General features: G+C 48.0%; 1 protein-coding gene across 1 annotated transcript in view; it reads left to right on the top strand.

Annotated features, from left to right (window-relative positions):
• The first annotated feature begins 4,488 nt into the window (after window positions 1–4,488).
• Window positions 4,489–11,637, top strand: part of TM9SF3 (transmembrane 9 superfamily member 3) — a 66,478-nt gene continuing 59,329 nt past the window's right edge. The window contains 1 exon segment of the mRNA XM_061565262.1: window positions 4,489–4,814. Coding sequence (XP_061421246.1) covers window positions 4,722–4,814 — 93 coding nt within the window. The 5' untranslated portion in view covers window positions 4,489–4,721.

The following is an 11,637-nucleotide window of genomic DNA, read 5'->3' as shown; positions in this document are numbered from 1 at the left end:
TGGACAACCCCCCCCCCCCCACTTAATATTAATTAGCAGGTGACGTCACTACACATGGGGGGGGGGGGCAAGGCGCCTCCTCCCCCCTCCTCGGCGTCAACTTACAACCCTCACTACAAAGGCAGAACCCTCGTCATGATGAACAAGGGATAATGACCTTTAAATTAAATAGGTCTGTGTCACCGCGCCCGTACAAATTGCACACGAATTGATGCAATGAATATCACGTCGCGGTCTGCTTTTCTCGAGCAAGTTTCAGATTTACTGAAATACACCCGTCCTTGGACGGGCAAAAGGCGAGTTTGCAGAGATTTCAACATTGGGATGGTTGCATACCTATCAACCCCTTGTCAGTATCTACCTTATTACAGACCAATTCAGACCTTATTGGTCACCCCGTGCCCTTATAAATAGCAACGTTCATCCTACAGAGTCCCATCACAAGGGAGAAACACACAAAGATATTTTTAAAATGTTGTTGCCTGCATTGATATGGACCTAAAAACTAAACTCCCGGTACCCCGATGAACCGTATGGGTTGACAGGTATGTGGTTGGCTCATAGCCGTTAATATTGCGTGAAAAATAACTCGCATTCATGAGTTACACTGAGACCTTTTTTTAAAAAAAGGCAACGTTTCGGGCAGTGGCCCTTCAAAAGCACACGTTACATTGTTATAGCGCCAGTATACACAACTTCCTGGAGACACACAAACGAGGCTCAGGTTCTGCAAGTGTGTTGTATTTGCCCATACATCGCCCTGTCCCTAGACTTTGCAAATCAGAATCAGTAGATTGGGGAATCCGAAGAGCTACTGAGCTCTTTGTCACACATGTCCAGTAGGGGCGGGTCAGAAAGTTACAACAACAACAATACAACATCCATGACAGGAGTGCAAAGTATAGGAAAAGTAAAGCAAGTCACTCAAATGTGGCCCGGTCATGGGTGGAAAAAACCCGATTTTTCCAGCTGCAGGCATCGGGTTTTCTTTTATTAGAACCAGTTAAACCGAATTTCTCCCAATCTCAGATGATCGGGTTTAATATGAAAGACAATTAAACCCGATTGTAAAAAAAAACCCGACTGTGCCACCCTTGGCTCGGTCCCACTCCGCATCCAACTCGCAGAAACTGGATGAACTTGTCGACAGCTTTGTGCTCGAGGCCTGTGATGTGCAATCCAGTCGTCTACCACAGGGGTCGGGAACCTTTTTGACTGGGAGAGCCGTAAAAGCCAAATATTTCTAAATATATTTAAATGAGAGCCATATAGTATTTTTTACGTATAATAAATTAAATGTCTTACTTTTAATGCGACTTCTGGTCACGGGACCCGTGACCCGAGAAATTTTATCTTTAAAACTAATTTCTGTTTACTTTAAAATGACACAGTATTATTAAGCAATATCACAAGTATTTTAAAATCAGTTCCAAACATGATTTTTTTATTTTTTTATTCTTTTTTTCAACTCAAAATTGTCTGGGAGCCATATGCCGTCACCGGAAGAGCCATATATGGCTCGCGAGCCATAGGTTCCCGACCGCTGGTCTACCGTATACACGGGATCACTGGCGCATGCGATGGAAATGTCAGCGTTATGTTTGTTTCTTATGCACTCCCCAGGTGTCAACAGCGCAAGAGGCTTCCCCCCACACACGGAGGGGCATTGAAAGTTGCGACGTTCACATCACGCGTGGTTATTTTCACAGTGTTCGTTTCAAGCCAAATCTGCCAAAACTTTTGACGTGTCCATTTGCTGCCTGTGCGTTGGTTCGCTCGTGCTTGCCCACTTAAATGCGCTTACAATGAGCCCTTTAGCGAACAAGGTGAGCCTGCTGGCTCTTAATGTAATGATAGCTCTAGCCACCCAGTGGCATCGCTCAGAATCCGCTCAATTAAAGAGTGCGCGTAGAACAAATAGAACACGTCAAGGTGCAGCCCCTGGAACGTCATGCTCTTGGCATTGCTGGCGGAACAGCCTCGAGTGAGAGAGAGCTCACGAGAGGCTCACTGGAGGGTATTTGGCCTATCCTTCCACGCTGGCCAGATGACGTCTGGAAGGGGAGTGTGTGGCCGCCGCACTAACCCTGCTGCTGATCGGCTGCGATCTGTTTCGTTCCACCGCTAAATGGAATCTTAAATCATGCCGCAAGTTTGTGTGCGTGCGGACGACCTGGCCCTGGTGACACAAGGCCACAGTTTTGGTGAGGTGGAGGCCACTCTCTCAGCATCACCGAGGCTGTGGGTGCTTTGTGTAGGAGGCCACTCTCAACTCTTGACCTCCACATCATCGTGGAGTACTTTCAAAAGTGGTGAATACAAGGAAATTATCTTCCGCGGGACACGATGGGCACCGGCAACCTTAGATAGATCGTTTATTGTCATTGTCACCAGTACAACGAAATTTACAATGCTCACCAGTCAGGGCATCATTCATAAATTTAAATTAAATAAAACCTCATCGTGTCCGCACAAACTATGGAAGGTGGGATACTTATCTACGTGACTTTACCGAAAACACCTAAGAGTATGAATCCTTGCAGTCACGAAAGCTTCAAATCTAGAGTCCATCTCTTCTCCTCCGGCCCGTGTAAACTGCTCGGGCATGCGGATTAGGCGACCCAGCCAACGCAGCCTGCCAGGAGCTCACCACCGATGGGACTGCGTCCAGATCTTTCAAGAATTTGTGAGCTCCTCGCACAAATTCTAGATTTGAAGCTTTCGTGACTGCAAGGATTCATACTCTCAGGTTTTTTCGGTAAAGTCACGTAGGTAAAATTGTTTTATCAATAAAGGTAATAATATAAATAAAATAATAAATCACGACGTTTCGGAGGCAACACAAGTCTCCGTCATCAGGTGGGACCGTCACAGCCAGATTTACTGTATCAAGTGAGGCAAAAATTCCAAGATACAAGCTCTTAAATACAAGTTGAGGGGGGGGGGGAGGGGCTTATCTGAATGTGGTAGCCAATGAATGGAACGTATTAAACCCAGGATGGATCTCGGGCATGCCAGCCTGAATGTTTCTAACCGGCGAAGATGTTCCATTAGACGGGAATGGGAGTGGAGGGGGGGGTCCACGTGTCAAAAGCATTGAGAAGGGAGGGCATGGCCGTGGCCGTGAATCTCTCGAAGCTTCGTGCGGAGCGAATGACACCAGGTTCACTTCCACACAGCCGACTAAAAACATAAACACCGCCCGGCTGACTCGGGGGAGTGAGACCTCTGCTGTCAAACCGGAGCTGGTCCATTAAAGCCATGCACGGCAATACATCGGGAGAGCCGCAACACGACCCGACCCAACAACCATCAATCCGATCACGGGTCAATGAAATGGAATCGTTACACAAATCGATTTCATAGCAGAGTGCGGAATCGAGAGAGGGAGCGGAAGGTGAATGAATGTGGGGGGGGGGCATCGAATCGTTACGATTCGATTCTCCGAGTCGATTAGCCGGATCGCGCGCGTCGTCAAGGCACGCACGACGCTTGGCCCGCGTTGATTGGCTGACGCCGAGTACAACATTCCGACTCGGGCCTCAAATACCGCCAGCCCCGCCCCGATTGGTTCGTTTCGCTTCACGTGACTGTCACCTCGAGTCGCACGCGCACTCACGCGATTGGGCGAGCCATAACACGCCCCCCCCCCCATCACCCTGGCGCGTCACGTGATGACGTTGAGGCCCAATCGCGCCTCACGGGGTGCGAGCCGCGGGTCACGTGCTGCACTGCGGGAGCCGCGCCGCCATGTTGGGTAGGGGAGAGGGGCCGCGTGACGTCACCCACCACGACGCGTCTGCACGTTGTGTACAGTGCACATTTGGTGGGCAGAGCGGCGCTAAAGCGCAACAGCAACAACCAACAAGACACACAACACGGTCGCCCATAACGCCGTGACCTTACACAGGAAGCGAGAGGTGACGTTTCGGGTAATGGGTCAGTTTAATGGGTGTTACCCCTTGATGGTGCATTGAAGGGCCATTGTCCGAAACGTCGCAAAAATATTTGTTTTTTTGTGTTCTCCCTTCATGGAAACGAAGCTATTAGTGCACATTTTCAGCTTTCCCCTCCGACACCCTCCCGCCCCCCATTGTAATGATCGGAGGCAGCTGCACCCCCACCCCTTACCAACATGGCGTCTCTGGGCTCAGCGGGCGTGGTGGGGTGGGGAGTCGTGAGGGCGGGGGGTGACGAGGGTGGGGGCGGGGGGGACGAGGGTGGGGGCGGGGGGGACGAGGGTGGGGGCGGGGGGGACGAGGGTGGGGGCGGGAGAGACGAGGGTGGGGGCGGGGGGAGCGAGGGTGGGGGCGGGGGGGGACGAGGGTGGGGGCGGGGGGGACGAGGGTGGGGGCGGGGGACGAGGGTGGGGGCGGGGGGGACGAGGGTGGGGGCGGGGGGACGAGGGTGGGGGCGGGGGACGAGGGTGGGGGCGGGGGACGAGGGTGGGGGCGGGGGGACGAGGGTGGGGGCGGGGGGGGGGTGACGTGGCCGCGCCGCCGCCATATTGCGGATGCAGCAGCGAGCGGGAGCGAGGACGCGGGCGGTGCAGCGATTTAGCATCAGAGAGCAGCGTCCTCGGCGATAGTAATTACAGCAGCAGCAGTAGCAACAACAGTAGCAGCTATTAGCGATCCGAGCGGCAACTACCCGCTTCGCTCGGCGTGAGAGTGAGAGTAGCCGCCCCCCCTGCAATCGTTGACGGCCGCGAGGAGCGCGCCATGAGGACGTCGCCCCCCCTCGCGCCGGCGCTGGCGCTGCTGCTGCTGCCGCTGCTGTGCGGCCTCGGAGAGGCGGACGAGCACGACCACGAGGCGAGATGGGGGGCCAGGGGGGCGAGAGAGGGTGGTTGATGATGAGGAGAGGGGGGGGCAGCGTGGGGCACTCTTCTGTGTGACAGGGGGGTAGTGAGAGTGGCCCCGTGTCTCTCTCGCAGACGGCAGCTTGCAGCTCGTGGGGAGTGTCTCGCCATGGCTCTCTGTGTGTCTCTCTGTGTCTCTCATCTCGGCCCTCTGTGTGTGTCTCTCATCTCGGGCCTCTGTGTGTCTCATCGTGTCTCTCTGTGTGTCTCTCATCTCGGCCCTCTGTGTGTCTCTCTGTGTCTCTGTGTGTCTCTCATCTCGGCCCTCTGTGTGTCTCATCGTGTCTCTCTGTGTGTGTCTCATCTCGGCCCTCTGTGTGTCTCTCTGTGTCTCTCATCTCGGCCCTCTGTGTGTCTCATCGTGTCTCTCTGTGTGTCTCTCATCTCGGCCCTCTGTGTGTCTCATCGTGTCTCTCTGTGTGTCTCTCATCTCGGCCCTCTGTGTGTGTCTCTCTCTCTGTGTCTCTCATCTCGGCCCTCTGTGTGTCTCATCGTGTCTCTCTGTGTCTCTCTCATCGTGTCGGCCCTCTCTGTCTTTCTCATCGTGTGTCACATTTACGACAGCACGTACGCGTCTCAATGCGAGCTCACTTTCACTGTGTCGCCAGCCCCTGGCGTCCTCTCTCGGTGTGTCGATGTCTTTCTCGTCGACCGATTCTCCTGGATCCCCCAGGATCTGAAGCAATGTGTCTCGTCGTGCTTGTCTCCGTGCGTCGCAGTGTCTCCGAAGGAACTGTCTTCACTGGCTCGTACCTTCTCGCGTTGTTCTTATAGCTGTATGCTTTTGTTTCAACTGCGTTCTATCTGTTTTAACTTGTGTCGTCTCTACCCGCCTGACTACACCCGCCTGTGTCTCGTGTCTCCCTGCGACATGTACTACTTGCCTGGTCTCTCGCCCCGAGCCGTGTCCCGTATCTTCTCCACGTGTCTCTCTGCCATTGTCCCCTCCTCTTGCTTCCTGTGTCACTCACTCACTGCCCCTGGCTCTGTGTGGTTCTCCCTGTGCGTGCCTCATTGTCCCCTTCTCACCTCTTTGCTCGTGTGGCTCTGTTTATTCCCTCTCTCATTTGGTCAACTATCCAACCGGGAGGGTGGATTAAGTGCATTAACCTTACCATGTCGATAAAGTAAATAACAGTGGCGGCACAGTCAACAGCGGATGTCCTTTGGGAAGATTAGACACCGCCATGGGAATGTGGAATGTGTGTACACCCAAGGTCTCAGGGCCACCAACGGAGAAGAGGAACATTCCCACGTTAACTTTCATTCGAGTTATTGGTGGAGGGGAGGCTTGGGGGGGGGGGACGAGTTTGCTGTGTACTCTTAGCTCGTCCGTGCACGTGTGCAGCAGGTACAGGTGTGCGATCCGCCAGAGAGAACTCCACGTTGTCACAAGCGGTTTGTGGTGTTGGTGAGGGGTTAGTCGAGGGCTGATTCAGACATCGCACTTGTATAGCTGACCGCGAATCGAATTCATAAAACTTTGTGTGCATACAGTGCTGCATGTGTGTAACGTACACGCCGGTGCAATCGTCTGCATGCAGTGCACGTGTGTTTAGAATGTATTTAAATTTCAGCAATACAGTATATACAAAATGCATATGGCACGTTTGATTAGAATTAACAGCATCGGTGAAGTCTTGTCACAGCATATGTATTGCATGTGCCATAGTTAATCGTCAGCATTTGTACATTAATACTGCTTGTGTGTGTGTGTTAGAGAGAGAGAACCTGTGTAAACCGGGCCTGGTGGTCTGTGCCTTGCCAAGCAGTCCCTGCAAACACGTCCTGTAGTAGAACGCCCGTGGCGGGTGCCGTTCGAACGACCACTCCTTTCAACTCCCGACTGAAACGTGTAACAAAGCACAGGTCATGTGGCTTGGTGTGCTTTCAGCTTGGCCCTGCCCTGCATTCATAGACGCTGGCCCACATCACTCGCCTTGGGGTTAGAGGGAGGTTCCTGTACGCACTCACGTTACTGTACAGTGTGGGCAGTGCAATAATAATGTGCAATATATAAATGCATAAATTATTTATGCGAATTGACATTTGTGTTTGGGCTGTGTTTGTGTATCGGCATGCATTGCTTAATGGGATGCAACTGCAAGTTCTGCAGGAATTACTACTCGGGTGACTACTATTATACAGATCTCCATTTTATTAATAAAATAAACATTTGGGGCTTATTTGTACGTGTGTCGTGTAAGCGTGTGTGTGCTGAGAGTGCGAATAGGTGTTTTTTTCTCGAGTATATTTGTTATAATTTATATTTACTACATTGTTATACTTGGTTTAAAATGTTATGGCGTTGGCATTTTGCTTATTTAGGTCACTTGCAATAGAGACTATCCTTATCTCCTTTTGAGTTCCCACTTGGTAAAAAAATTGGGGGTGTTTAGCAAAACTAAATTGTACTATTTTGAATGTTGCCTGTATGGCATCCGATGTATACAGCTTGTAATAAAAACATGTCGTGGTTACTGGACTGCAAATAGATCATGGCTCCTCCTTTGCAAAATGGAGTAAGGACATTGGTCTTATGAAGTCCTTTTTTCGCACTTGTAAGTAGCAATAATTTGCTCCGAGTCATTGTGTGTACATATTGGCTGGCAACGACCATTGGTTGAAGTTTGGGCTTGTCGTTGAAAACCATTGATACATGCCACACATTCTTTAAAACTATAAAAAAAACTATGCTATTTTTATTTTCCCACGTAAGGCCCATTGAGATATATATAGTTCTTTTAGAAGCGACCTAGCCATAAATGATAGCTCAATTAAAGTGGCTTATCACGTGGACATTTATAGCAGGAGCCAAATACTCTTAAACGGATAGTTCAGGCTGCCCATGTGAATATTAACACTTGTCACCAGCTCGAGTAACACTAACGATTGTGACATTGGGTGCAATTTGTACGCTTGGTCACGAGGAGTCTGGTTTCTGGCAGATCATTGCTCCATAATAGAGTTTTTTTGGGTTTGCTCTTAGTGTTTCAGTTTTTTTTGCTCAGCACACCTGTCGTAACCACGCCAAGTTTGGAGCAGTGGTGTGGGATTGTTAATGATTGAAACACAGTTGAACAAGCAAGACCAAGGTTATCTGGGCAGTTTGATGGGTGTCTGTGTGAGTAATTTGGAATGTGAAACAATCTATTCGGGTACAGAAGTAAAAGAGTCGAGCCACACATACATCCCTCGTTCAGTTTTCACTGTTTAAGACTCACTCGCCCTATAATTACTTCGTAGTGTTTATGCACACAAATCTCCTGTCATCACCACAAGGTAACAGTGCTTCTCATGGAAATGCAAGCCGACTTTTGCCAACATGGGCCAGCCATTCACATAATGGCAAGCCGGGAGCTAATGTGGGTAGGCAACGATGTCACAAATGAGACGAGCAGTGTGCACGCCAACTCGCAAATATTTAGTTTCCGATTAAGGGATCTCAGACCATTGCACAATTCCGTAAGTGGGTGTGTATGTCGAGATCTTTTTAGACGTCATTGTCTTCCTGTGCAAGTGTTGGGTAGTACTCAACTTTGTTACCAGCTGGTGGTACTAGTGGTGGAAATTCTGCATTCTCAGTCCTGTGGATTTTCCCACAAACTGGGTTCTTTTTTATGGACTGTCTCAGGTCGATTTGAATAGTTGACCACCATCAACGCTTTGATATGCAACCTTCTGATCGTTGGTCGAGTGGCACCTGCCAAACTTTACCTCCCAAACTGTTGATGTCACCGTGATAAAATATTGAGTGGATAGGTATACATACTGAAACACTGATGAATGCTTGCGTATGTTAAGCATGCCCGCGAATATATGAATTGCACTTCTTTTGTAACATGGTGAGGTGTAATCTTTCAGGCTTAGCAGGCCTCTGTAAATAGACTGTGTAATTGATCTCCGTGTGCGTTGTTTGCTTTACTTGGGGCTAGATAGAACTGCTTTGTGTTTTATATGCATCAGTGTTGCACACATGTTCGGCATAATTGTTTTAGATTTTTTAATTTTCTTACAAGAAATCACTTGCCAACTTGCATTGCAGCTCAAGGGCTCTGCTCACAATCAGAAGGCTGTAAGTTCAACTCCCAGTTGGGACCAACTCAGTCCATCGTCTGTCCCATGCTCAATATAATGAATTTCACTTCGTGCAAAGCCAAAATTGTGACCTTCCTATAAGAAATTGACCCCCCTATGAGAGATGAACCCCTACCATGGAAATTGGCATTTTTCAATGCCATAGTGGAGAATGTACGAATGCAGCACTGCCTTGGGTAGCTGCTCACAGGTGTTTGGACACAATCCTTAGTCCCGGGCGTTTTTAACATATGTACAAGCCAATGTCATTTCCCACCACTCTCCATGCTCTAACCTTTAATCCTGAAAGTGCATTTAGTGAATTGGCAACTTGGAGCCGTTCCCAAATTCCATCGGTTAAATCCTGAGTATTACATGCAGACATTTGTTCTGTCGGTGGTAGTTCAGTTTTTTTTATCTTTCCAGACACTACAATGCACTGGAACTCTGTTGGGCACATTTGACCAGAAGTTAAAGTGTCTCCCTGCATTAATGAGCATGGGGTGGTGCTCATTTCCATTGATGGTCCAGAGCTAGTTCTGAAAATTAATATTGTGCTATGGAGACACTGGTAGGAGTCGGTGTCTCGAGAGGACAAACACTTGACTTTCACCAAGTGGTGAACATTTTATTTGACCATCGATGGGATTATTGGCTTTGTCAACCCCACACCACCGGGGATTTGACCTCAAGACCTTCCAATTGTGGATTTAACGTTCTGCCACAGTGCCACATGGCGGTATATAACCACATGCAGCACGTTTCAGCTTCTGAAAATGTATTGTTTGAGGGCAAGCATATTTACCTTTCATAGCATTAAAAATATTTACAAATAAGAACATGGCACGCTTCAATGAAGGAATATGACTCCCAGAATAATTCATGTATTTTATAATGGTCATGAGCTAGAAAGGGTGGTTGCTCATAATTTGACTGAACAGACCTCTTGGGTGGTCACTGCTAATTGTAGTCATGCCAACCTGAAGATTTGTGGCAGCATTATTTTCAAAATTTTACTCAACTTATGATACCTCGACAAAGCATGAAAGGTGCCTCCCTTCCTCATGCACCTGGAATCTGAAACATTTTGTCAATTTTTAGTAATTCAGTAAAAAAATGTTGTTACTATTGAGTTATTAAAAGTGCAGATTTGCAGATATGCTGCTTTACCTTGGCAAATAAAGAATTCTGGAGCATTGCTCATGATGGATAGTAGGAATGTCACAGCGAGATAAAGTAATCGACGAAGAAGTTCAGAATAGAATATGGCAGATCTTGGCTGCATATTCATGAGATATTGGATAACCTCGTGATCAGTGCTTTAACCGTCAGTGCCAAGTGAAATAGTTTTATTGGGTCAAATCATGTGGTTACGCTCTACGGCATTGTCAATGCCCACCACCCGCTTTCAATTTGATGTTAAGATCCTGTGGCTGTATTTGCAAGAGTATGACCTACTGTGTTGTGTAAATTTTAATTTAGTCGATTTTGTTAAGATGTTGCTTAATGGAGGACGGGTCTGTTGTTGGCATACCCACAGCAACAATACGATGTTGATGACAATTGAGGGAAAAAATAAGCATGTTTTAATTTTAAAGCACTTGCAGTCATCACTCGTATATAATGCTGGTGTCTTTTGGCATGCCGTAGATATGACAAATGCTGGAGGGAGCTTTCTCTAACAAGGACCAAACGTTTCACCATTTCAGTGATGAGAACATGAATTTCAGAATTTACTGTATATGTTCAGTAAAATTTTAAGACGTAGCTCATTCGGTAATGGGACCTGCCCTGTCATGGTAATGACAAATGAGCCAGCACTGTTGAGGTCCTTGGTTTGAGTCCCAGATTCCCACCCGAGAGTAACTTTGAATTCTATTATATCCGGCCACAGCTGAATCTTAGGATTATCCAAAGTTATTCACCTTGCCTTCACTTTCATTTGAAGGTTGCATCCCAGGTGGGGTACAGTTTGGTCAATTATCCCTTAAGGATCACTTAATGGGAAGTCAGCATTTTTTGTCCTACAAAGACACTGGTTTCCACCATAGGAATGTGGAATTTCACCACTGGCTCAAGACTTGTCTCATGCTGGTTTGAGTAGAAGATGCTTTGGTTTGCATCATCTATGGCTTGAATGGTGTACTTTGTTTAGTCACTTTACTGCAAGATATGTATGCTTGTTTGACCGATTAGGCACAAAGAGAATCACTCATTTGTACAGCTGCAAAAAAGGGAGTTTGGAGGTTGTGTGTAGAATAGACTTTTGAAGGACATCAGACGAAGGCTTGTGCCATCATTACCAGGTGGCTCTGCCATGTAACATGTGGTTCTGCTGCTGAAGGGGTGTGTGATGGGGGGAATGCTTCACTGCTAGCCTGGTTGCCTGTGGCACAATGATGACAGTCATTTTTTTAAATGCAAGCAAAAAAACGAGCAGAAGAAGAAAAGTCAAGAGGGCTGGGAGTAATCTGTGTGAACCAGTTGGAATGTGGTTGGAGGTTTAATGTGACTGACAATTGGAGGTGGAATGTGGCTACCAGAGAGATTTTGTTTTAAAGCTACATGCCTTTGTGTGTCACCTCCACTATAGAGAACTTTGTATATTTGTGTATAAACCATTGAGACGTATGTCAATATTGGTCTTCAGGAGTGGGAGTAATTAACATATAAATGCACGTCTGGGGGACTTGACTCAA

This window comes from Lethenteron reissneri, chromosome 34, assembly GCF_015708825.2.
Source record: "Lethenteron reissneri isolate LAM-NWPU_2019-01 chromosome 34, ASM1570882v1, whole genome shotgun sequence".
NCBI lineage: Eukaryota > Metazoa > Chordata > Hyperoartia > Petromyzontiformes > Petromyzontidae > Lethenteron > Lethenteron reissneri.
This window is presented reverse-complemented; position numbering and strand designations above follow the sequence as displayed.